At 45.0% G+C, this 26,654-nt stretch overlaps 1 protein-coding gene and 1 non-coding gene across 2 annotated transcripts in view; both read right to left on the bottom strand.

Annotated features, from left to right (window-relative positions):
- The window catches only part of OSBPL10 (oxysterol binding protein like 10), a 290,339-nt gene that overhangs the window by 12,369 nt on the left and 251,316 nt on the right, over positions 1 to 26,654 (bottom strand). Inside the window, exons 7-8 of the mRNA XM_049766398.1 lie at positions 9,066 to 9,215; positions 4,037 to 4,514 (exon numbers count right to left, since the gene is read on the bottom strand). Of these exons, the coding sequence (XP_049622355.1) occupies positions 4,037 to 4,514; positions 9,066 to 9,215 (628 nt within the window). The remainder of the gene's footprint in view (positions 1 to 4,036; positions 4,515 to 9,065; positions 9,216 to 26,654) is intronic.
- LOC125998437 (small nucleolar RNA SNORA22) lies at positions 13,798 to 13,927 on the bottom strand. Its single transcript, XR_007492005.1, has one exon. It is a non-coding gene; the product is annotated as a small nucleolar RNA SNORA22 (small nucleolar RNA).

The raw sequence follows: 26,654 nt of genomic DNA, 5'->3' as shown, positions 1-26,654 counted from the left end.
GGCCTCCTCGACAAGCACAGAAGTCTCCAGAAAGGAGCTGAGTAAATAAAGTCTGTGCTGTATTTGGGGTTGTTAGAAGACATGGCAACCACCGAATGCTTTCTTACCAGTCACAGATTATAAGAGGGGTGTGTATGGGAGGGTAAGAGTGTATAGATATATAGATATAGGTATGATGTGAGCATGGGTGAGACTGTGTGTGTCAGAGGGTCGACTTGTGTGTGTATGTGAGTGTGTGAGAGGATGTGTGTATGGCTGTGAAAGAATCTGTGTATGTCTTTAAGACACAGTGTGTGTCTGAATGTGTGTGTATTTGTGAGCATGTAGGAGGGAGGAAGAGAAAAGAAGGGTGGTTCAGTTCCATCTTCACCTCCGTTTCAGTTCCATCTTCACCTCCGTTTCCTCCACACTCCCGCCCTCAATCTACTCATCACACAGCATCCCAGGGATGCTGCTAAAACCACATCCTTCCTCTCCGACGGCCATCTCAGTCTCCCCTCTTTTGGCCTCTTGGGTACCTCTCAGCCACACCGGCTTTAAGAGACTTCTAGCATCTTCTCCCTTGCTCCTGCCTCAGGGTGCTTGTTCCCACCCTGCCTAAAGGCTCTCAAAATCATTACTCTCCATTCTCAGTGAGTTCAACCTTTGGGGTCAAATAGTACAGTCAGTAAGGTTCTTGCCTTGCATGAGGTCAACCGAAATCCAATCCCTGGTATCCTGTATGCTCCCCCCAAACCTAAAAGAAACAGTCTGCAACATCCTTTTCCACTGCATCCACGTCAACACTAGTTTGCTTTTGTTCTTTTTTTTGGGGGGGGGGATTTTGGGTCACACCCGGCAGCCCTCAGGGGTTTTTCCTGGCAGTCTCAGGGGACCATATGGGATGCCGGGATTTGAACCACCATCCTTCTGCATGCAAGGCAAATACCTTACCTCCATGCTATCTCTCAGGCCTCTGCTTTTGTTCTTTTTGATGTGTGCCCGTCTCTCTAGCTTGAGGCAGTATCTCCTTGTATTGATTTGCTTTTCCCTGTGATTACTAATACTGAATTAACAAAAAAGCATTTTATATGCCTTTTAGCCACTTAAGTTTCTGTTCTCTTCTCCCCATTTTTTAAATAAAACCTTACTATCAGTAACAGCATTGTAAACCACAATGCAGACTCTTTTCATTTTTAACTTCTTTTTATAGAGGCAGGCTGGTAGATATGGAACAAATGGAGCAAGAGACCATTGGTGGCAGGAAGTGGACTCGGTGAAGGCATCGGTGTTGAGACATTGTATGCCCGAAACCCATGAATATCTTTGTAATTCCACAGTGACTAAATTTTAAAAAATGATGCTGAGTGAAAACAGTCAGTGGGAGAGCGGTGGACACAGGGTCAGCTCTAGACTCTGCAAGAGAATCCAGGGCCTGTACTTGTAGGAACTCTCACCCCAGCAATTCTGCTGAGGTGAGTCCCAGTCACTGGTTCTGTGGAGAAAGCTGAGTCAGGAGAGAGGGCTTGGAGTCAACACAAAACCTCACATCCCTTTACAATCTCCCCTGAATCAAGTTTTCTCTCTGAGCTTTAGGAAGGCAGCCTAAGGCACTCCTAGCCATACTCACAAAAACACCCCAAAGCCCTCTACAACCATCCTGTCCTGCTTTATGCCTTTCTGCATTCCTCTGGCTTCCTGAGACTTCCAGGCCAGAGAGAGAGAACAAGAGGGAAGGTGCTTGCATAGTCCACAGCAGATCCAGATTTCATCCCCTGCACTCTCTGTGGTCCTCTGAGCCCCACCAGGATGATTCCTCAGTGCTGAGCCAGGAATAGGCCAAGTATATCTGGGTGTGGCTTGAGGGAAAAAATTCCTATCAATTGAAGCCTAGCCCAGCCTAAAGAGCCCCTTAATCCCTGCAAGTCCTCCCAAATCCCCTCAGCCCTCTCAGCATCCGTCCTTCTAGCTGCTCCAGTCAAAGATTTGGCATCACCTCATCTAACACCCCAACAAGAGGCAAAATTCCTTATTTTATGCATTTGCACATCACCCCATCTGACCCACCTCCAGCCAGCCCCCAGCCTCCCATTGTGGCCCAAATGATAATCAGCTTCTCAACTGCTCTGCCACCACCTCAGGCCTGCACCCCCACTAGCAACTGCAAGAATCTTACTACTTTGAGCCAAAGCCTCAACTCAAAGCACTGGTGCCCACAGCTCACTCATGAGGCAAACCAGCAGCCCGAGACGGCAATGAGACCCCACATGTCAGGCAAGCCTCTAACCACTTCTTCTCTATGCCCCACCTTGTGCATGAAGGCTTCCTGTCTGCCCCTAACAAGCAGAAACCACCTGCTGATGGCCCCTTTCCTGTTCAATCTGTGGGGCACCTTCTTTCACTGCTTTTCTACAGTGCTGGTCCTTCCGCAATCTCCAATCTCCTTATAGGTAAACCAGTGTGGTTTTCCCTGTCCCTATCACCCACCCCAGCAATTCAGGAGGCCCATAGTTAGTTTTCTCCATTTAGAATAACACAGAGCTTTACTCCTAGCAAGCTTGGAGGACCATAAAGGATGCGGAAACTGAATCTGAATAGAACATATGCAAGGCAAGTGCCCTACCCATTGGCTATCTGTCCAGCCCCATGGAGGGAGTGGTCTATTTTGTTCATTCAAGAATCCACACCTAGGCTCTTGAGTGATAGCACAGCATGGGGCACTTGCCTTGCATACAGCCAACCAGGGAGGGACTGGGTTTGATTTCTGGCATCCCATATGATCCCCCAGCCTGCCAGGGGTGATTTCTGAGTGCAGTGCCAGGAGTGATCTCTGAGCGCCATTGGTGTGACCCAACAACCAATCAATGAATCAATAATTAAATAAAGTTAAAAAACCGAATCCACACCTCCTGAGACAATTATTGGCATCACAAAGATACCTAGTAAAGGTGTTTGAAGTGAATAAAAGGTGCTCTTATGTCCCAGAGCTTAGAAAGAGCTTCCAAAAGGCTACTAGAGCCAAATGTCATATTAGATTGTTTTCCTTCCTGGGAAGAAAGTCTCTAATCTTTAGCATCTCAGAGGGATTTGTGCAGCAAAATAATTGATAAGCCACTAACACAGATGCTTGGATTTAGCAAGGATTATTACAGTTTTTTTTTTTCCAACAATGAATACACTTCATTCACAGCTATTAGCTAAAACGAAAGTGTGGATTCCACCTCTGGTGTGATTACAATGTTCTTGCCTCAGAACCTCTCACACAGTTTAGAGATTTGCCTGGGGACTTTTTAGGAGCAGGTTTTGAACAGGCAGTACTATTATTTTCCTTGTCTGTGAGCCAGAACATTGGTGTGAATGAATACAAATGTTTCGACAGAGTTGGAGCCAATTTAATATTCATGGAAAGCCTGGGTATGGTGGGGGATATAATCCAGCTCACAGACATGCGTGGCTGAAGATTCGGGAAGGGGGGATTCAGTGGCTGCTGATGCAAATAACAAAATTACCAGCCTGGTTTTAAAATCACAGGATCCTGGGGTGAGAGAGACAGCAAAGGGTTAAGGTGGTTGTTACTGTGCAAGTGACCTAACACGGATAAGATGCTGCCACTGCCTAAGGTATCCCAAGCTCTAGCAGAAGGAGCCAGAAGAATAACACAGCAGTAAAGTGTTTGCCTTGCATGCAGTCAACACAGAATGACGGTGATTCAAATCCTGGCATCCCATATGATCCCCTGAGCCTGCCAGGAGCGACTTCTGAGCTCAGAGCCAGAAGTAACTCCTGAGCACCGCCGGGTGTGACCCCAAAACAAACAAACAAACAAAATAAAAAACCAAACCAAGCTCCAGCAGGAGTGATCTATGAGTGCAGAGCCAGGAGTAAGCCCTGAGCACTATCAGGTATGCCCCCCAATCAAAAAATTAAAGAAAGAAAGAAAATATAAGAACCCTTCATCCCCTACCAAAAAGGTAAATAAAACCCCATGCACGACCTCTTTCACTGTCTGGTGTGCCCACCACTGTCTCAGGCCCATCCTGCATCCTCCATGACTTACCTTCCCCAATCATTGATACCCCAACGGACATGCCCATGAACTTGCTTTTGGTCCATACGTGAGTGTTGACACACAGTCTCTTCTCCTTGCACTCACAGTAGAAGCAGGAGATGGGCGGGTGGTGGGACACTTGCTCCGCCACAAACCGTAATTTGTAGCCTTTGGAGGGGTCACTGGCCACGGGGTGTTCATGGCCAACAGGTGAGTTGGAAGCAGTCCTCTTTGGCCGGACCCTATCCTTGGGCACTTCCCATGAGCAATGAAATGTCTCCCCAATGATGGGGTTGTAGGGCTTCTTGGCCAAGGCCCCCTTGCGGCCCTCATGGAAGGCAGTGAGATAATACTCCACGAAGCAAATGACCCTCTCCTCTGGTGTGGCCCCCGCAGTGATGGCCAGCAGCAGGTCTGGGTGCGCCATGAAATCCGCATACATCTCCAGCAAGGACCGCTGCTCCAGAATGAATGTAGGCAGCACCACCTGCGGCCCAAGGAAGAAAGAATCAGACCTGAGCCAATCTCTGGGACTACCTGCAAAGATAAGGACTGCAAAGACGGTGGACCAGAGGCCTTCACCAAGTTAGCATGGCCTCAGCAAGACAATGATTCCCTCTAGTCTGTGGAGAGGACACATCAGGGGAAGAAAGAACATGTCGCAGGGGTCTCAAACTGGCCCTCCGTACAACATTTTGTGGCCCTGCCCTAGAGGAATCTTTTTTTTGTTTTGTTTTGTTTTCGTTGTTTGGGTCACACCCTCAGTGTTCAAGGCTTACTACTGACTTTGCACTCAAGGATCACCCAGACTTTGCCTCCTGCGGCCCCCAGGTAAATTGAGTTTGAGACCCCTGAGAGGGTGAACACCCACTCTGAGGGAGGGTTTCGCCCAGCTTTCAGCGCCAAGCTCGCTGCTCCTTCTATGTCCCCTTAGGCAGAGATGGGGGCAAAAGAGCTTGCCATGATTTTTTCAATCTTTCCTAAGCTCTAGCACGGACAATGGGGTTGCTCCAAATGTTTGCAGGAATAGAGATGCCAGAGCTAGCAGAGGTTAAATTCAAGGGACTAGGAGAGATTAGAAGAGGTTAGATCCAAGCTTAAACTCTTGCGCCTCTGAGACTCTTTGTGAGAAGGGGAGTCTATGCATCCCATCTGGCACTTCCTTCCTCTGATATTCTCCCACTCCCCATTATCAGGAGAACATCAGCAGAGATACCACAAGGCTGGGTCAGGGCACAGAGCAGACACAGGGCACCGAGTTGACATCTCAACTCCACTTACCAGGAATATGAAAGGTCAGAAGGAAACCAGAACATCAGGACCATCTGAACTTCTGACCCACATTCCTACCCTGGGTCACATCCAACTTCCCTCTCTATATCATGGTAGATATCATAGAAAACCCAAAGAGAATCCCCCCCAACTCACTTTCTCTCACTTTATCCCTTCCTTTTGGCTCTAACCATCCCACCACTTATCAATCCCATCCTCCCACTTCATCCTTGTTTTGATTTTCTGCCCCCCTCTCCCTCCTTGTCTACATTATAAACAGAACTTTAGAGCAAGAGTCACCTTTGATGCTTTTTCTTTTCTTTCTTTCTTTTTTTGGGGGGGGGTGTGGGCCACACCCGGCAGCGTTTAGGCTCTCTGTTCATAAATTGCTCCTGGAGGGCACAGGGGACCATATGGGATGCTGAGATTCAAACCAACATTGGTCCTGGGTTGCTTGCGAGGCAAACACTCTACCACTGTGCTATCCCTCCAGCCCCCTCTGATGCTTTTTCTGACTATTCCTGATTCCAAGGTTAAGCCGACTGCCTCCTTCACACCACTAAATACTGTGCACATCTCCACCATAGCAAAACACAGTTGCATCCAATAGGTGTGGATTCTGGGGGCTTTGTTTGGAGTTGCAGGAAGGGTACCAACAGAGAGGAGGGTTAGGAATAGAGGAATAACTTCCCCTCCAGGTTTTTTGCTGCTGTTTGTATGGAACCAAAGACTGACATCTTTCAAAATCAGCACTTTGAGCAATAAGTCACATCTTTTTTTTTTTTTTAATTTTTTAAAATTGTTTTCATTAAAGCAGATCTGGGGCCTGATCTATCTGATCTTTCATACAATTGTTCTAACCTTTTCTTCTTTTTCTTCCTCTTCTTCTTATTTTATTGGTACCTTTGCCAAGAAGTCACTTCATCATCTATTTCTTGCCTGGAAGAATTTGGAGATCAGAGCCAATAAAGGGTGAGCACTAATTGGGCTGTCTACCTCCAAAGCAGAGGTGAGTGATGGCTCCACTGTCCAGACTGATGGCATCGAAATGGCTAAAATCGCTCCTGCAGATTTATCGAGCCATCCATAATGGCTGTCTTTTCTTCCATGAACATAATTAAGACAATGAACTACTTTGCAGAGAAGGGGCGGGGAGAAGGGATCTGCACTCAGAACTCAGAGCTATTAATTACGCGCAAAGTCGCATCAATCTAGATGTAAATGACTACATTTCTGTGCTGGGCTTTTAGGAGTCTGAAATTAATGGCTGCCCATGGAGAAAGGCAAAGGGCGTCTAGGAAGAGTGATAGTCCCATCCCCGTACAGGGAGTGTAGGTTTAGAGCAGGTGTGCTTTCTTCCACAGAAAACATCAGTAAACTAAACAACCTGAAGAGCCATCTATACTCTTGTCTTTCCACAGACAAGCATACAGGGAAGCTGCCATCAAGGTGGATTTATATAATCCTTTGAGAAAACCAGGAGTCCCTTCATGCAACCTTAGGAAATAGAGAATTCACATGCCAGTGTGTTTTTGTCTCAGCAAACAGGATGGTGATTCCTCGATTTCTTTAATGCTTATGTTACCTTTATTTTTTTTATGTGGGGTGCTGAGATCCAAGAATGAGAGAATTGCCACCCCCAAAGAGGTCTCCTGACCTTATGGTCTTTGAGTTTTGCCTCAAATACAATCTCTACCTTTGGGAAGCAACATTTGAAAAGACCACTTGGAATGGTGTCTCCCTTTTGGGGCCAGAAGGAAGTGATCTCTAGAAAGTTCTCTCAGTGAAAAAGGCATCACTTGGTTCTGTAGTATACCCTTCCCCTCATTTACTATAGGCCTATGACAGTCTCCCAAACTTTGCCCCTCACTTTGGGGAAATCTCTTGGTTCTTGAGCATCTCACAAGAAATCCATTTGCTAATGATGTAAATAAACTTCTCGAGGTCTCTTTAATAGAGGGAAACAGGTCTCACTGAGAACCCAGGAGAGTAAAGGGAAAATAATGTTGCCTTACATCTCATAGGAAAATCACTAACATTTGGGTAGGATAGTATGAAATAAAATTCTACTTTTTTGAAGATCTGTAGTCCATAAGCAAAGATACACTTGTTGATATCAATCCATATTCCCCAAGAACTTAGCCTGCAGAGAACATAGGCAGAGCTAGGAACTGAAGTCCATCTCCTACAGCTTTACTCATGTGTTCAGGGCTAGTTTCTCTTTCTCCAAGACTTACTTCCTCTGCTATAAAATGGAGAACCGCAACATTCCAACCTCCTAGGCCTGATTTGAGCATGTAATCAGAGTGTAACAATCCACCTCATATATACTTGGCACTTAGAATGTCTTTGTGCTTTACTGTAGGTTACTAAAATCAGAGATCATAATCCTGATCATGATCCAGGGGAGATAAGGACACTGAAGATTAGATACAAACTTGTCCCAGAATATTTCAGGGACAATGAGGGAGACAAATGGCTTCTTACTCATCAAAGCAGCAGCTAAAATCACCTCTGATGTTTCTGAATGAAATCTATTCTTTACTAAAAAGAGAACCATATAATTCATTGTCTAGAATGTATGAAATACTTTTAAGAGAGCAGTGGCAATAGAGGTAAAGCGTCTGCCTAGCAAGCGCTAGCCTAGGACTGACTTTGGTTCTATCCCTGGTGTCTCATATGGTCCCTCCAAACCAGGAGCAATTTCTGAGCGCATAGCCAGGGGTAGCCCCTGACTGTCACCGGGTGTGCCCCCCACCCCCCCAAAAAAAGTCCGAAATACTTTTTAGAACTCAAAGTAGGCATAGTACTTCGAACTTCAAACCCATAATCTCAATCTTCTCAGAAACCTATGTATGAGAGGTCTAACCTAAGAGCTGGATTCTTTCTCAGCACACCCAACTCCTGGCCTATCTAGAAGGGACCAATATCTGCTCCTTGAGCTTTCCCTTCCATTGGAATCCATATGTCTTTGGCTTCATTCAAGCCTGTCTACCTCAAGAATGAACCTTGAATTGGGGCAATAAAGTGTCTCCATAGGGCCTAGTCTGTGTTAAGGACGCTTATTATTTTTGAGGAGGCTTCTCGGGAATGTCTGTACTGAACTAGATGTACCCCACCTGCAAGAAAGAGGGTTTGTTCCTTCACACAGTGTAAGCTGGGTCCGCAATAGGGGGCACCCTAGGGACCAGCCCAGAAAGCTTCCTCGGGTTCCATGTGTTCCTCCCCCTTACTTTTAATAGCTCATTTGTCTTCCCTGTCTCTGCAGGTTCCCTACAATCTTCCTGGGCCCTGCAGGAAAACAACCTCCTGCTCTGAATTTCATTGTCATCTTGTCTTCTCCTGCCCCTCCTCCAGAGAACCAAATGTCAGGTTCAGGCTCAGAGGGAGCCTCGGGCCCGGAGAGATAGCACAGCGGTGTTTGCCTTGCAAGCAGCCGATCCAGGACCAAAGGTGGTTGGTTCAAATCCTGGTGTCCCATATGGTCCCCCGTGCCTGCCAGGAGCTATTTCTGAGCAGACAGCCAGGAGTAACCCCTGAGCCCCGCCGGGTGTGGCCCAAAAACAAAACAAAACAGAGGGAGCCTCAAAGTCTGAGTGACCTTACTATACCCCAAAGATTGGTCCATGACAGTGAGCCTGATCCTCCCTACTCTGCTGTCTCAGGTTCAACAGAATGAAGAAAACATGTGCAGAGAAGGTTGGGGGGTACAAGGGTTGGGCACCCCAGTCCCTGGCTGTAAACTCAGTGAGAAGGAAGCTCTCACCTTGGTTAGATCCATCCCGAGTTTGAGCTGAGAAATAAGATGCAGAATTATACTGCGCTGATCTTCCATGACGCCCAACTCTGCTTCTTCCTTATCTTCAGTGTCACTTTTTTCATCTTCAGACAAAACAAGTTCAGGGCTTGAATTTGGCTGAAAAAAAAAAAAAAGGTCAACAATAAAAATCACCAATAAGTCCCACAGAAGCTAAAAGCACAGCATGCAAACTCACAGATTTAACAATGGCTGTGGGGGATCCATTCCTCCCCAAGGAAGAGCCCCCCACACATCAGTTCTGTTGGCTACTGGGCAGAGGGATCTCTTAACCTCTATTAGTGAATATCATCTGGCCTATGTGTTTTTCTTAGCCCCCCCCTCAAAAAAAAAACCCCAAAACCCAAAAAGAACCCAAAAAACAACCCTTGCATTAAAGAAACAATTACATATACAAAATATAGACAGGACAGAAAATTAAAAGAATATATTCCATTCTTTGGGGGGAATCTTCGAATACATTACACTCCACTTTGGGGGGGGGCTCTTAGGTCATTTCTGGAGATATTTGACCAGGTATTGCTCAGACCAGCTATGTTGGGGGCCACCTGGACTTCTCATCTGGGCTTGTGGATCCTGCAGTACTGGGAATTGAACAAAGGTCCTCTGCATGTCAGCTCCTCAGGCCTAAGATTTAATCTATATGTATATAAAGTATAGACTATATTACAGATATGGGCTTAAGTGCTTATTCTGACTGTTCTCAAATATTATCTCCCATCAACTTGCATAATTCAGGACTCTTGAAATCTCATGTAAATTTTCTTGTTTATAAGTGAAAGTCTGACACCCTGGGACAGAATGAAATTACCTTATTGGGAAATATATAGTGAGACTCTTTCTACTCACATCAATTCATATAACTGTAACAAGTGTGAAAGAAAGCTCAGAGCTGGCATTTAGTTTAGGGAGGGAGACACAAATGAAAATTGAAGGAATAGCTCTGGGTTTTATAATAATCCTGGCCAATAGGCCCTGTCTTTCTCAATATAAATTTACTCATCCAATTACTAACTCCAAATTTTCAAATCACATGAAAAAATCACAGGCAAGTTACTAAGGAAATGTGCAAGTGGGTTTATTGAGCATATCTTTGTTTTTCTCTTTTTGCTTTTTGTGTCTGACAGTGCTCATGGGGACCCTATGTGGTAGCAGGGTTCAAACCATGGTCATCCACATATAAAACAAGTGTCTTACCTGCTGTACATATTAATATCTCTGGCTCAATATTTCAGTACCCAAGAACTTGTAAAGTCAATTGTCCTTGGAATACCATTTTCGTCACTCCACTCTTATTTATGTCCTTGAGGTCAGGCTTCTACATGCACTAGAAACATTCTGCATAGGCCATTGTACCAGGGTTTCTCATTATTTGTTACTTGCCAGATACAATCATCTTAATAGATAGAAATGCAGGAGTACAAAGCTATTCAGTGCAAAAGGACAGAAGCTACCCGATGTCCATGTATAAATGATCCGCCTCATTAGACAGAAGCACCTAATTTGATCTAAAATCACCTGCAATACACAGGTGTTATTTTAGCAATGAAGGTGGTTGTAACTGCCTGGGCTGTCCTTCACATGCCAGCCATTTCTCACCAACACTCCATGGAAAAAAATACAGCGCTTCTGCAGCAGTGATCTCTAAAATTATAATTGAGCTGAAGGGTAAGCCAGTGGTAAAACATATACCTCTCCTGCATAGGACTTGGGTTCAATCCCCAGTACAACAGTAACAGTAACAAAATAACATTAACACTAATATTAATGTTATTCATAAAAACAAATAGCTAGTACAGCCATTGAGATAGACATCAGTCTTAAAATCACTCTCAATATCTCTGAACAAGGCCAGTTCTAGAGGTGCTGGGCAGAGAATTCCCCAGGTCAGAACAACCCCCAACCCATAGTCAAGGCTAACAAGCCTCCATTGGAAGTATTTTATATGGCAACAAGTGGCTTTGCTAGACTATACAGAGATAACTGAGAGCCCTGGGCCCATCCCATACCAGAGAAGACTAGCTAGAGGGGGAAATTCTGGAGGTGATGATGTGTTACCCTGATTCTTCTAGGACATCAGAAGAAGGGACACCAGGAGCTGGGTATGTACAGTCAGCCTCAAAGCCATCCTATTCTGGGGGACCTCATCTGCTGGGTATGTCACAGTCCTGCATGATGGAAGAAGGAAGGTTCACTCTCCAACCTCCTCCGGTTTCAGTTAAGTTTTAAAGTTACAGGATCTGTGTCAATTCACCATGAGTGTTCATTTCTAAAGAGATGCATAGGGTCAGGCTCAGAGGCGATCATTTCCAAAGGATTGGAATCCTGCCCAGGCAATATTGGCCTCTTGCTTTGGGAAAAAGACAAACTCAAGGAGCCAGGTGAGGAACTAGGTCCCAACGCCAATAGAAAAGCTAGTGACACTTTAAGGATGGTGACCCCTGCTTGAAATGAGTTGTTCTCACCAAGTATTGAGTGTGTATGAGGCCATCCATAGCACAAGTCAAGCTGACACAAGCTTGGCCAAGCAGAACATAAGTTTTGTTTCATACACTGCCCATCATATATACCATCGCTTGTGGTGAGGTGTTTACAGAACTAAAAGGACTCTAAATCCTTTTGTCTGTGTACCTGGAAACTTAGACTCCACTATCTGTAACTTCTAGGAACCAACTGCCTTCAGCTCCATTTCACCATTCAAGACATAGGTTCCTGTGTGCATAGACCCTACTGCTCTTCCCCATCCAAGTGCTGCTCCTTTTCATCTGTGGCACAGGGGACCCCTCAGAGACACCAGTTCCAGCAGACAAAATGAAGTTGACTCACTCCTGGTAGGCCTGAAGAGCCTGGTGTAGCCGCCACTCTCAATGGCACAGATCTGCTACAAACAGCCTTGAATGCAAACCAGCATGCAGCAAGGATTCAGCTTCTGAGTACTGGTCATTTTTCCTAGTGTGATTTACAAACGATTCTCCTCCCCACTCTCAAGTAAAACAACCAGATTTGGAAGCTGGTTGTTGTTTGGTTTTGATTGTATTTTTGGTTTGTGAAGCTATAAGTAGATAAAAAACACTCCTGTCTCCCAAGTCCATGGGCATAATAGATGGGCTTTTGTTGTAGGTTCCAAGGATGGGCAAGAGGATAAAAATGTGGGAACACTCAACAGGCCGACTCATCTAAAAGAGACTAATTGGCAATGCCAATACCAATGTGCCAGCATTCCTTAAGCACCCACTGCTAGCAAGGCTGTGAGAAGTGGAGAGAGAAGAACCCAATTATGGGAGCTCTGCAAAGAAGCAAACCTTCAGATCCCTTCTCTTGATTCAGGTAATGACTTACAGCACAGTTCAAGTTTTAGGAGGATGGTTTCACATATTTTCTTTTTTTTTTCTTTTGGTTTTTGGGGCACACCTGGTGACACTCAGGGGTTACTCCTGACTATGCACTCAGAAGTCGCTCCTGGCTTGGGGGACCATATGGGACACTGGGGGATCGAACCGTGGTCCGTCCTAGGCTAGCGCAGGCAAGGCAGGCACCTTACTTCTAGTGCCACCGCCTGGCCCCAGTTTCACATATTTTCTTTTTTTTTTTTTTTTTTTTTTTTTTTTTGGTTTTTGGGCCACACCCGGTGACGCTCAGGGGTTACTCCTGGCTATGCGCTCAGAAGTCGCTCCTGGCTTGGGGGACCATATGGGACGCCGGGGGATCGAACCGCGGTCCGTCTCCTAGGCTAGCGCAGGTAAGGCAGGCACCTTACCTTGAGCGCCACCGCCCGGCCCCAGTTTCACATATTTTCTAAAGTGCTATTACCCATATCTACCACTATCAACATTCCTCTCCACAGTCAAGGGTTAAGGGGTTCTTGATTCTACTAAAAAATAAATTTCAATACACTGAATTGTACTTCCTGATATTATCCATCATCAAGCCCCCATGCATGATGGTCCACATCTCTTCCCTGGAAAGTTGCTGAGTTGGACAGATAGGACAACAGGTGAGGCATTTGCTTCACTCTGGGAAGATACTGGTTCAAATCCCACATTTATTCTGAGCCCTGCCAGGTATGACCGCTGACCATAGAGCTCAGAGCAAGCCCTGAGCATGATCAGATGTAATCCTAAGACAAACAAAAAAATCATGTCTCCCCATGATGCCCTTGCATTGTCCATCACCCTCAACTCCCCACAGATGATTCTTAATAACCATGAAGCATGTAATAATTACAGAGGTGATGATCAAAGGTATCAGAACAGGATTTTTACATCAAAGAAGAAAACAGAGTGAGAAATGGTTTTTACAATGCTAAGACAGTGCTTAAGGATTAACAAGAAGTATATTCAGGTCTCTGTCTCCCAAAATCTTTGCAAAAGAGTCAGCCCAACCATTAAAATGTGCATAAACTGTTGGGAAGATAAGATTGAATTAGGGCCCGGAGAGATAGCACAGCTCCTTTTGCCTTCAAGCAGCCGATCCAGGACCAAAGGTGGTTGGTTCGAATCCTGGTGTCCCATATGGTCCCCCATGCCTGCCAGGAGCTATTTCTGAGCAGACAGCCAGGAGGAACCCCTGAGCACCGCCGGGTGTGACCCAATAAACAAAAATTAATTAATTAATTAATTAAAAAATAAATACATTTAAAAAAAGATTGAATTAAAATGTGAGGTTATTTTTTTTTTAAATACAAAGTGCTGAATTTCTGAGTACAGTTAAAAATATTGGCCTTTCAACACAACGGTAAAGAAGACACATTGTTCTAGCACAGTGTTAAAACCAAGGGAACTACAAAACACACTTAGGTGTTCACTGTGCGAAAGGAAGTGTTGTTCAGAGAAGCAGCCTATAGGAGGGAGAGAGGTTGAGGATTTTTAACAAAACTGGCTCACTACTACAGAAGCACCACAGGGCTATTAGGGTATGATGAAAATCAAGTGCCCCACCCATCACTTGATTGGAATGGGAGTGGGAAGAGGAGAAGTCAAGTGATGGACAGAGAACGAATGCTTCAGAAGTGGGGCAGATGTTCCAGATGCTCCTGAGTGGCTCAACTATGACCTGTGTCTGAGAGTCAAGGCTCTTCATTTCAGTCTTATGGACACCCCCAAGATTCCTACCATTACTCTTGACATTTCATTTAGGAGTTGCATTTAGGCCATCAGTCAGGGAGAGAAACTTCCCGAAAAGAACAGGTTCTCTGAGAAGATCAAAGCTGCTCCCTCACTAACTTCCCCCATATATGTCCCTCAGGCATGCGGATTGTTTCAGCCGTTTTTGATGCCCTGCAAGGTCATGAAAAATTCTGACCTAACTAAGAGAAAGAAAACTGAATTATTCTAAGAAATAACCCTCCTACCATACACACTAGACAAGCAGCATCTAATTGTATGACACACACTTTTCAAGTCGCCAGAATCCCCTCCCTTTTCTGATGCAGGCCCCAGGCCCCTATCTCATTCCTTAAACTCAGGGCATAGACCCACATATGGCCCCATTTGCTTTATTATTTATTTATTTATTTGGTTTCTGGGCTACATATGGTGGTGGTCAGAGGTTACTCTTGCCTCTGCATTCAGAAGTCACTCCTGGCATGTATGGGGGACCATATCAGATGCCAGGGATTGAACCCAGGTCCACAGTATGCAAGGCAAGCACCCTACCCTCTGTGCTACACTCCGGATACCCTATTTGTAGATTCTCCATACACTTGTAATGGAATTTGTTGTTTTCTCCTACTGTGTAATATTAATGTTTTAACAGCCCATGAAAAAAACCCAGAGGAAATGCATTTTGCACACCTATAGCCAAAAGCTTTGCTGGGCTTCCCAGAATTATCTCTGTAGCTGGACTGACCTCTAGCCTCCCAAGAACCAGAATGTCTGAGGCCATGTTTAGGATTAACTCCCAGAGTTCGAGAGTCACTAAAGAAGTTAAAGCACTTGCCTTACATGCAGTCGACTCCAGTTTAATCCCCAGCACCAGTTCCTGAAGCACCACTGGTAGTAGAATACACCCATCCCAATAAAAAGCTGGGAGTAGCTCCAAGCACTAACATGCATGACCTATATCCTCTCCCCACCCCAAACAAGAGCGAGAAAAATCTCAGGGTAGTCAAAGACAGCCACAGCACCTTGGCATGAGAACCCACCTTCCCCACAGACCCTCTAACAAAAGCTTCAATCCATTCATTGTTGACTAGGATGTTTGCTGATGCCTCAATATGAATAAAATGAAGTTGGAATATTATGCAGCTGTCAGAAAAGATGAAGTCATGAAATTTTCCTATACATGGATGTACACGGAATCTATTATGCTGAGTGAAATAAGTCAGAGAGAGAGAGAAACGCAGAATTGTCTCACTCATTTATGGGTTTTAAGAAAAATGAAAGACATTCTTTCATAATAATTTTCAGACACAAAAGAGAAAAGAGCTGGAAGTTCCAGCTCACCTCAGGAAGCTCACCACAAAGAGTGATGAGTTTAGTAAGAGAAATAACTACATTTTGAACTGTCCTAAAAATGAGAATGTATGAGGGAAATGGAGAGCCTGTTTAGAGTACAGGTGGGGGTCGGGTGGGGAGAAGGGAAACTTGGGACATTGGGTGATGGGAATGTTGCACTGGTGATGGGTGGTGTTCTTTACATGACTGAAACCCAAACACAATCATGTATGTAATCAAGGTGTTTAAATTAAAAAAAAAAAGAAGTTGGACAAAAAGACATTACTAGTGGACCTCAGACTGTCACAAAGAAGATTCCAAACTTCCTGTGTTACAACAAGAAGCATATCCACAACTCAGGCTGAGGGCCAGAGACAAAAGCAAAATGATGAATGATCAAGTTTAGGTGGATTCAAGTCTTCTCAGAAAGGACCAGAGCAAGGGAACTTTGAATTATGTTTTTAGCCCTTCTTTTATGCATGTGTGTCACACCCAAATGTGCTCAGGACTTACTCTGGGCTCTGGGCTCAGGGGTCACTCCTGGTGAGGGTGAGAGAATCATATGGAGTACTAGGGGTCACAGCCAAACAGCTGCATGTAGAGCAAGGCCTATCCCACTGTATTATACCTTTCGGCTCTTCTTTTAAACCAACATCTTATTTCTTCAAGACAAATGCAAATTCCAAGCAAACTGAAATGCCGTTGTATTTTATTCAGTACACATACATGAGTTAACTGGAGTTGGGTTAGTTTCAATCATAAAATATATTTACTTTCAAAATCCACATATTTCTCCCTCCCACATTCCACCCTACGTCCCCAGATCCATTGCCCTTAACAGTGCCTCTCTTCTACTCCCCAGAGCACATCCATCAGGCTATCCTCTTCTCTTCCATTCTGAACTGAAAACTGCCCTTCAGAGAGCTGGGAGAGAAACATGGGTGCTATTTCCTGATTGGTAACCCCCTAATAACCTAGTGTCTTCATTTTAAGGCTGGAATATTTAGCGAGAGGCATCTAAGGTGGTAATACCCAACCTTCAAGTAGCATATTAACTGCCAGAGCTCTGAAATCACAAATGTGCATGTGAGGGGAACAGGGCTGTCCCCCAGCAAGGATTAAAGTGGGTTCCCAAGGTCAACTTTGGCCCAAGCAAATAAGCTTCCTGGAGATCTTGTCATGTAGACATTTGATCTTCCATCAAAAAGCATAACCTGCTGAGCTCAAAAGATCTGCAACTATATCACCACCTGACCAAGGAGAGAAAACAAAGCTAGTTCGAGAAAGCATCAGATGCTTCCCTGCCTGACAACTCTCATTCTGCACATTTGTGTCCTAACCCAGAGACACCATTTTGATCTGAACCATCCCAAGGTCCAGGACATAGAATGCCAAGAATCAACTCATCAAGGTAACAACTATATTCAGGCAATTGATGGGTAGGGTAGAAGAGGCAGATACCTCAAATGAGACTAATGCCCTGGGAGACAGCTACAGGGCAGAGGAGTGACAAGATAGAATGCCAGTCACACACACCTCCTGTGTGACCTACTCTGCAATTCCAACAACTACACAGAACATGCAAGTACATGCAGCAATAGCTATCAGGGAAAGAAGCTTTTGTTTGAGTCCACAGAAGTTCATTTTTCCAGGAAATGAGAGGGACTGTGTGAAGTTGAGATATGGACAGAGATGAGAGAATAATTAAATGACAGTGGGAAGAAAGAAACAAAGGAAACAGTGGGAAAAAACTGAGGGGTGTTGTCTGAGTATCTAAGAGTTACAAAAGCCCAAGGATCAATTACTGAACTTTTTTCTCAAGTTCTAGTGATAAAGGATTCATTAATGGCATCTATGAAATCTATAAAACCAAGACTTTAGTGACTAGCCATTACATTTCCTATTTACAGGTGCATATAATCAACCAGTCATTATTTGACCAGGGCTTCTCCTATGGGATGATTTGACATCCTAGGAGGCCTGATCTAATCAACCCTGGTTTCAAAGAGTGGCAAAACCATAGAGTTCATCGACTTTGTATACAACATCGCAGACATCACAGAGTCGAGGATATACAAACACGGCAGCAGCGCGTGGCAGTTCTGTCTCTCAATTCCTCCATGAGTGACTTTTTATCATGGGTCTACCAGAGGCCAGGCTCTCAATAGCACATGCCCGGAAGCAGTATTTCCTGAGGACACACACAGACAGCAAGTTTTGTCCTATCAATACCAAGCGACTGTTCCCGATGACCTACTGTCCTTCTCACACTTAGCACAGGTGGGGTTTCTCCTCCAGAAGGGTCTCTCTGGTGCCTCTTCCTAATGGCCCTCAGAAAGGCCATCGACGTTGGGTGTGGTTCTCTCTGTTGAGCAGATTTCTGTTTCCCTCAGGCTGGAAGTCATGCCCTGGAGTTTCAGGATGTCAGGTGCATGTCCTCAGAGGGTGTCCAGAACAGCCATGTGCTGTAGCTCTGCTGATGGGTGGCTGTTGAAGGCTCCTCACGTGTACTGTCCTCCAGTTGGGGCCCAGTCCAGAGCCAGCTGACCACCTCTGAGGCCACTGCTGTGCTTGGGGTGGCTTAGTTGGCCATTGGGAGGTAGATCTGAGGAGGCCACTGTGGGAGACAGCTGGTGGAAAAGCTGGCTCCGCCCCTTGACAGCTTCAAGTCCAAGCATGTCCGCATGGGCGACTGCTCCCACCTGCCATGTTGGAGAGGCTGAATGGGTAGCCACTGACATCATAATCCTTCTGCTGTCTCCCAGTGCTGTGTAGCTTTGTGGCTCTAACCACACATACACACACATTTACCACACTTGGCTCGCATAGACTGGAAGGACAGGTGCTCTTCCTGAGCAAAGGGGCCGACCTGCAGAAAGGCGAATTTTAAATAAAATACACCTCTGGAAGGCAGAAGGCAGTCACTTATTGGGGTGGGGTGAGGGTGGAGGTCTGCCATCAGCTGAGTTAGTCAGGAATAGGGGCACCCAGAGGATTCCACAGGTGTTCCTTTTTGAGCACCGAAAGGAAGACTCTGGGAGAGGGGAGTTTCAGAGATTCTGGGTTTCTGCATGTCTGCAGGGAAAAACCCTTTTGAAAGGAAAGTGGGAAGGAAAGGAGCAAAGGAAACTGAAAGGATAAGGAAGAAAAAGGAAGCAGCAGCAATAAAGGAAGGGGAGGTTGTTTCTTGGTAGTTTCAGAAGGGCCACCCACCTGTAGGCCTACACGAACAGGTCAAGGATCTATGCTGGCATGACTTTCCATTAGCCAACACTAAAGTCTTTCATACCAAATCTCATACTGACGGAGCCCCCACAGCCAAAGGCTCTGCAAGCCTCCTGGAGGCTAAAGGATGAGATCAGAACCTCAGAATTCAAGGGGTGCTCTCTCCAAACTCTCAGGAAGTTGCCTGGTACAGGGAGAGAAGGGTAGGCAATGAGGGGGTCTTGGGAAGGCAAGACGACAGTCTGAAAGAAAATCCTCAGTCCTGCCCGGACCAGACTTCTACAAAGGATGTCAATGCCAGAAAACATGGAAACCACAATTTGTCCCAGTGAGCAACATCTATGAGGAAATTTGCTTACACATGGGGATACAGAGAGTTTAGAACCATGGGCATGTGGATCAAGAAACCACAGCTAATGTGTCTGTCTGACCAGAGTTATATCCTAGAAATTGTATGACTCACACAGATCTCTTCTAGGCTTTCCTCAAGGACACACCTTGAGACCACAAGGCAGGCCAAGTACGACCCACCCTCTCCACTCCATAGTACATGGCTAGAGTCATCAGAGAACCTCACTTTTTAGAATTGTGGTTGTACCCAAAAGAAATCACAGACAGTAAAAGGAAGATCTCGGCCCAGGGGCTCATGAGAACCTGGAGTCACATAGACAAAAGCAGCTAGGGTTGTGTTTCCAGATTGTGGGGGGGCTCTCTGAAAGTCTAGGAGAGCTGCTCTGTTCAAGGGGTTATGGCAGCAGGCCATCCACAGCCATTTAAGTGTTCTAGAATAGGCCTGAGATGGGGAAGAAACCTCTTGAAGAAACCCTAGCATGCCTGGCATCTGGGAAGAGAAAAAGCAAAGCTTACACACATGAGAATTGAGAAGCCAGACAACTGGGAACTCTTATAGAAGTGCTTCTAGAATTGTCACTTCTAGGAGACAGAGCAATAGCGCAGCAGTAGGGCATTTGTCTTGCATGCGGCTGACCTAGGACGAACCTCAGTTTGATCCCTGGTGTCCCATATGGTCCCCCAAGCCAGGAGCGATTTCTGAGTGCATAGCCAGGAGTAGCCCCTGAGCATCACTGGATGTGGCCCCAAAACAAAACAAAACAAAACAAAACAAAACAAAACAAAAAAAGCATTGTCACTTCTAAAGGAGAAAGGCTGATTTCTTTCTCTTCTAGATCTTTTTTTAGACTTTCTTCTGCAATCAATCTCCTCTAAAGATAAGCTCTCCAGGGCCTATCACAAATGTAGGCTTAGTCTCTGCCCACAAGGATTGGGGGCTGATTCCTGCCTGTGTTTGGGCACAAAAGGGACACTATAAAGAGCTGCACCTGTGCTCCCTGCCTGGCTTCCTGGTCTCCAGTGTGTAGCAGCAAAAAAAGACCCCAGAAAACATAAGCACTCCAAAGGCCCATCACAAAGATAGGATTGTCTCCACAAGGGTGAAGCCAGAAGAGCTCCACTTTGCTCTGCGACTGTGACATCTTCTAGCCCATGAACCCCATTGCAACACAGAGTAAAAGCCACACTACAAGCATGGCAATGGGGAAACAATGCAGGACAACAGCATGCAAAGAGAATGAAGATGGGAGCTCCGATGATCAAAAAATACCAACCACCTAGTTAGCCTCTCACATAAGGAGTTTAGAATAGAAATATGGAGAATACCCATAGAACTCAAAGAAAGCATAGATCGAGCTGAACAGGCCACAAAGTTTGAAACCAGAAAACTCCAAACTGAAATAACAGGACTGAAAAACTCAGGAGATGAAATGAAAAACTCAATCTCCTCTAGAAGTCAAGGGCTGACTCCTTTGGGGCTGCCTGCTTAGGAGGTCGCAAGTGGGGCTGGGAACACAAAGGCCACACCCATGCTGAGTTTTGATTAGGGAGTTCTGTCAGTAGGTGCTTAGGGATGGGAGATGAAATGGGAAATGGGCATCTTCTCTCAGTTGATGGAGGTTTTCTCTCAGAATCTCCACAAACGCACTGGCTTTATAAGACAAGTTGCTCCAAACAAGGTTGTTACTATGTTTGTTTTTTTGTTTTGTTGTTATTATTTTTTTGTTTGGGAGGGGCACATAACAACACTCAGAGATCACTCCTGACAGTGCTTGGGGGATGACATAGGATGCTAGGGATCAAACCCATGACAGCAATGTGCAAAGCAAGTGCCCTAACTATTGTACTATCTCTCCAATAAGGAATGAAAAAATAGAACTCAAGATTCAGGAAGACTGGAGTATGCTTGAACCCTATTTGAATTTGCAGCAAAAAGGGCAGTCTGTATAAGTTTCCATTTTGGAATACGCCAGAACACTTACTCAGAAGGACTGTAATACCAAGTCAAATAATGAGATACAAGGGGATTTTGGCTTGGGGCATCCATGGAGAGGGGTTGGGGGCTGACGTGCTCCGGGTCTCACCCAAAAGCCTTTGGAGGAAGAAGGAGATGAAGCCATCTCAGCAAAAAGGAAAAGGATAGGGCTTGTCTAAGATGGTGGTTTTCTACTGTCTCCCTACTTCAACCCTTGCATCTCACCTCTGCGCTTTCCACAGCCAGCATCTCTCCTCATACCTCTATGGTAAGCAAAGTCTTACAGACTCCAGGCCTAGGAAAAGGTCACTTTATATGATCTAAGAGGTATCACATGTGTAACTTAACAGTTTGGAGATGGGAGTGGGGTTGTCTCCTGGACTGTGGCAGTGGAGCTGATACAAGCCCCAAACCCCTCAATGATGAGATCTTTCTTGACTGGGGTCACAGGAGATGCTCCCAGAGGAAAATGAGAAAAAAACATCCCTGCTGGCATTGAGGTTCCAGAGGAAGGAAGTCACTAGCCCAAAAACGTAAGGGTTAGCAGGATGTAGAAGTTGGAACAAGCAGAAACAAATATTCCCCTAGAACCCATAATAAGTGCGGCCCTTCCAGAATTCTGGACACTGGGGATTCCAGACACTGAGGATTGCAGGCAATGAGCCCCAACCAGGAATCTGAGCAGTGGTAGTTCTGCCAGCCAGTCTCCTGCAAACCCCAGATAGCCCAAGACACAAACTGCAGCAGCCCCTAACAAACCACCAGAACAGGACCCTCACCATATCTCAGTGAGCAACATCTTCACATTTCTAGTCTCTCAGCCAGAACACTGGCACCAGCCCTATTGCCAGATGGGGCCGAGGCAAACAGCACAACAGGTAGGGTGTTTGCCTTACATGTGGCCAAATCAGGATCAGCCCATGTTCGATCCCCTGCATCCCATATTGTTCCCCAGCCTGCCAGGAGTCACTTCTGAGCACAGAGCTAGGAGTAACCTCTGATTGTGGCCCCCAAACCAAACAATCAAACAAAGGAACAAAACCCTCCCTGCTCTCAGAATAAATTTCAGAGCTCTTTTGTAGTAGCTGAAGTCTTCTAGTCTCTCACTCTTACAATCCTTCCTTTCCACTGGCTCTTCTTCAGCCTGAGGGTAGAGCATTTTCATTTCCCTGTTTGCTACCCAGCCTTCAGGCCTGGACACTTCACCAACATTTCCCTATACCCCAACATGCAGACTTCTGCCAGACCATCTCCATATTTCTTCCCTTTTTTGGTTGCTACCAGTACATCCACGGCCTCAGACATCCCAGTGCCTCCACCCAATATCTCCTAGAATATTCTGCTCCAATTCCTGACTCTTCCAAAAAATGCTTATTCCTGCATGCCACTCCCAGCCCTAGTACCTTCCTCCAAAGCATCCCTTCTCTCTCACAGAAGCAGACTGGTGGGTGGAAGGTAAACTAAGATGGGAGACTTGGGTGGATGGAAGTGTGCATTGGTAAAGGAACTGGTGTCCAAACTCAATCATGAATAATTTTGTAATTTCACAATGACTAAATTTAAAAAAAATTAAAACTTTTTAAAAGCCCCTCCTCTGCCTCCTATGACCCAGAGACAAAACTTAACCCCGTAGCTGAGACTTTACTGCTGTCTTGTCCTCTCCCTCCTGATCCTCATCTAAACTTCTCTCAACTGAATGTTTGTCCATATTATTATATTTTTTTTATTTTGTTTTTTTGGGCCACACCAGTTTGATGCTAGCGCTTGCAAGGCAGACACCTTACCTCTAGCGCCACCTTGCTGGCCCCAGTCCATATTATTTTTAAGCATAAGATTGAGGGGTTTTTCGTTTGTCTTGTTTTTTGGGTCACACTCAGCAGTGCTCAGGGCTTACTCCTGGCTTTGTGCTCAGAAATCGCTCCTGGCAGTCTTGGGGGACCATATGGGATGCCAGGATTTGAATCAACCGTCCATCCTGGATCAACTACCTTCAAGGCACACACCCTACCTGCTGTGCTATCTCTCCAGCCCAAGGTTGTGTTTTATTGATTTTATTTGCATTGCCAGGCAAGAGATTTCTAGAACTCTTACCTCTTGCAAATCTAAAAAATCCCCTATTTTTTCCCTCTCCCCCCGCACTGCCTGTGTTTTATCCAGGTCTCCTGTGAAGCTCTTTACCTTTGGAGAACTACCTCTGCAATAAATACTGTAAGGTGCTGCAGATAGCAGCAAGCCTCTGGGAAGACTGTCAGAAAAGAAAATCCAGGCCCTTTTGTCTCTCCCAAATCAGTCCTCACAATCTGTGTGGACAAGATACTGCCTTTGATGTTAGAGAGATCCAAACATGGTACAGCTGTCCTCAAAATCATAAGTAGCACCGCTCAAAAAAAGGAAACCATCGTTCTCAATATTAAAACATGTTCTTAAGAAATGTCACTTGATGGCCTTAAAACAATCTCAGAAAATTCAAACTTTGATTGACAGAGGATTAAATTTTTCTCAAGTGCTTGACCAGCCTGACTTCAAATTTATCTTTTTGAATCCTTTATGCCTCTCACCTGGAAATCCCAACTGATTCTTTCCAATGTAAATTGGTGGTGGGTATAACCAGCGGCATCACAAACCACAGAGCAGTTTTGATTTACAAGTCATTAAAAGCGAGAGGCATTTACTGCTCTGTGCAGGCCAGAAGGGTTTGTATCATGAATAATGGAAAAAGTGAAGTGCATTAAGAACTCCTCTGCAGATAATTTTCTCTCCAGGCCAATGCCAGCTACACGTTCACCGCAGGTATCCTGCGTGCCAGGCACGTACGTATCAATACTTACACAGTTGCATGCCAGCCTGGAGGCTGAAAATCAGGTAAATCTACACCTTTTTTTTCCTTCAAGAGGCAGTTTATGGATTAGTATTTCCTGACTCACAAAAGATCCAATAATTTCATACCTCAAGCTGAGCAGGAACTAGAAATTTTTGAAACAACTCAAAGCTTGGGTAATTTTAGACATTTTATGCCTTTAAAAAGGTCCTGATATATCTGTAGTGTGCTATTTGTAAATATTAACAAGCTGAAGTGAACATATGAGAAGAAAACAGGCTAAGTGATTTTTAGAGAAAGAAGAAAGATGTCCAAAACAAATTCAGTACTCCTGTTAACTGTCCCATCAGGAAGGACCAGTACATACTACATTAAAAACAGCAATTTCTAAATTCTTCTCAATAATACCATTTAGGGGGCCGGGCGGTGGCGCTAATGGTAAGGTGCCTGCCTTGCCTGCTCTAGCCTCGGACGGACCGCGGTTCGATCCCCCGGCGTCCCATATGGTCCCCCAAGCCAGGAGCGACTTCTGAGCACATAGCCAGGAGTAACCCCTGAGCATCACCGGGTGTGGCCCAAAAACAAAAACAAAAAAAAATAATACCATTTAGTTAAAAAACATGGCATCTTCTCTGCTTTTTCATTTGCATTAAGTGTGTTCTTTTTTCCAGCCACTGTAACAGAAGATAGTATAAGGAGGCTTCCCTGTACTTTTATTCAAATGTGAATTGATATCCAGATACTAAACAGGTAATGGCAGCAATTCCATTTTTTTTTTCACACTATTCTACAACCATAAAATCCAAATGAGCCTAGCTTTAGCTTCTCCTTTAAAATATGGTCATATTAACATACTTGGTTGAAGTCAAATGCATCACTTAGAGAAGGCTTGCACGGAAAATGTGTGAGATAACTGTTATCATTCCGAAGCGCCCTGAACACTGTGTGGGGAGAAAGAACTCCCAGTGATGAACAAAAACCTGTGATGTAAATCATGATCAGATAGAAGGCAACACACATAACGGTGTAAATGCAGGCAAAACCCACTTAACTCGAAGACTAAGTGCTTGCTTAGGTTTTATACAACAACCTAAGTAGTCTGTATAAGAACTTCCTTAAGAACTAGCAACTTGGGTCCGGAGAGATAGCACAGTGGTGTTTGCCTTGCAAGCAGCCTGATCCAGGACCAAAGGTGGTTGGTTCGAATCCCGGTGTCCCATATGGTCCCCCCTGCCTGCCAGGAGCTATTTCTGAGCAGACAGCCAGGAGGAACCCCTGAGCAATGGTGGGTGTGGCCCAAAAACCAAAAAAAAAAAAAATGAACTAGCAACCTGGGGCCAGAGAGATAACATGGAGGTAGGGCATTTGCCTTGCATGCAGAAGGATGATAGCTCGAATCCCGACATCCCATATGGTCCCCTGAGCCTGCCAGGGGTGATTTCTGAGTGTAGAGCCAGGAATAACCCTGAGAGCTGCTGGATGTGATTCAAAAAACAAAAACAAAAACAAAAGTTTAGCTGGGGCTGGAGTGATAGCACAGGGGTAGGGCATTTGTCTTGCTGGGATGACTCTGGTTTGATCCCCAACTTCCCATATGGTCCCCCAAGCCTGCCAGGAGCAAATTCTGAGAGTAGAGCCAGGAGGAACCTGGATGCTGCCAGGTGTGACCCAAAAACCAAAACAAACAAACAAACAAACAAAAAAAAAACAAGCAACCTGTGTGGAAAACAATACTCCTGCAGGAAAAGAACATTATGAAGGCTCCATACATCTGACAATGGCTTCCAACCAAGGACTAGGACCAAGAGGAAGCCAAGTGCCTATACAATCAGGATCAAATCAGTACCCTAATAGGAAGATCTAGTAATCATTCCCCTAAAGCAGGGGTCTCAAACTCAATTTACCTGGGGGCCGCAGGAGGCAAAGTCGGGGTGATCCTTGAGTGCAAAGTCAGTAGTAAGCCTTGAACATTGGGGGGTGTGACCCAAACAACTAAAACAAAACAAAACAAAAAAAGATTCCTCGAGGGCAGGGCCACAAAATGTTGTACAGAGGGCCACAAAGGGCCCACGGCCTCGAGTTTGAGACCCCTGCTAAAGGAAAGTAAACATAATTATAGGTCCAGGTTCCAGTTCTTATCTACCTGATTTCCCTATTAAGCAGCCAACACAAACAGAATAGCACACAATGTCATTTGCAACAGACACTGACATGCAAAATTCAGGAGCTTCATATAACACTAATAAAAGGAAGTAAGGACTGGTGGGGAGCCAAAAAAAAAAAAAAAAGGCAAAGAAAAAGGAAGTAAGGGCTGTCAGCACCTTCAACTCAATCAAGTAAATAATATAAAAAGGATTTCAAAAGTGCACCTGAAATGTAGACAAAACATTATCCCACATGATGAAGAACTTAACACACAAAAAAATTCTTCACAAATCATAATACATCTCAAAGTCCATTTAAAAGATGAAAAGGTTATGAACAAGACAATGAATAAAACAAATGGTTAATAGGTGAAATATTCTTAACTTGACTCGTAATTATAAAAGTACATACTAAATGAGTGATCATTTCTCTTTCAAAAACCTGGTAAGAAAATAGCTTGACTTTCGTTCCTAATGACAAAAGTATAAGAAAATTCCAGCCCAGAGGCCGGAGAGATAGCATGGAGGTAAGGCATTTGTCTTTCATGCAGAAGGACAGTGGTTCGAATCCTGGCATCCCATATGGTCCCC

This window comes from Suncus etruscus, chromosome 20 (genome assembly GCF_024139225.1).
Source record: "Suncus etruscus isolate mSunEtr1 chromosome 20, mSunEtr1.pri.cur, whole genome shotgun sequence".
Taxonomy (NCBI): Eukaryota; Metazoa; Chordata; class Mammalia; order Eulipotyphla; family Soricidae; genus Suncus; species Suncus etruscus.
The sequence above is the reverse complement of the archived record's forward strand: the minus strand, read 5'-3'. Positions and strand labels throughout refer to the sequence as shown.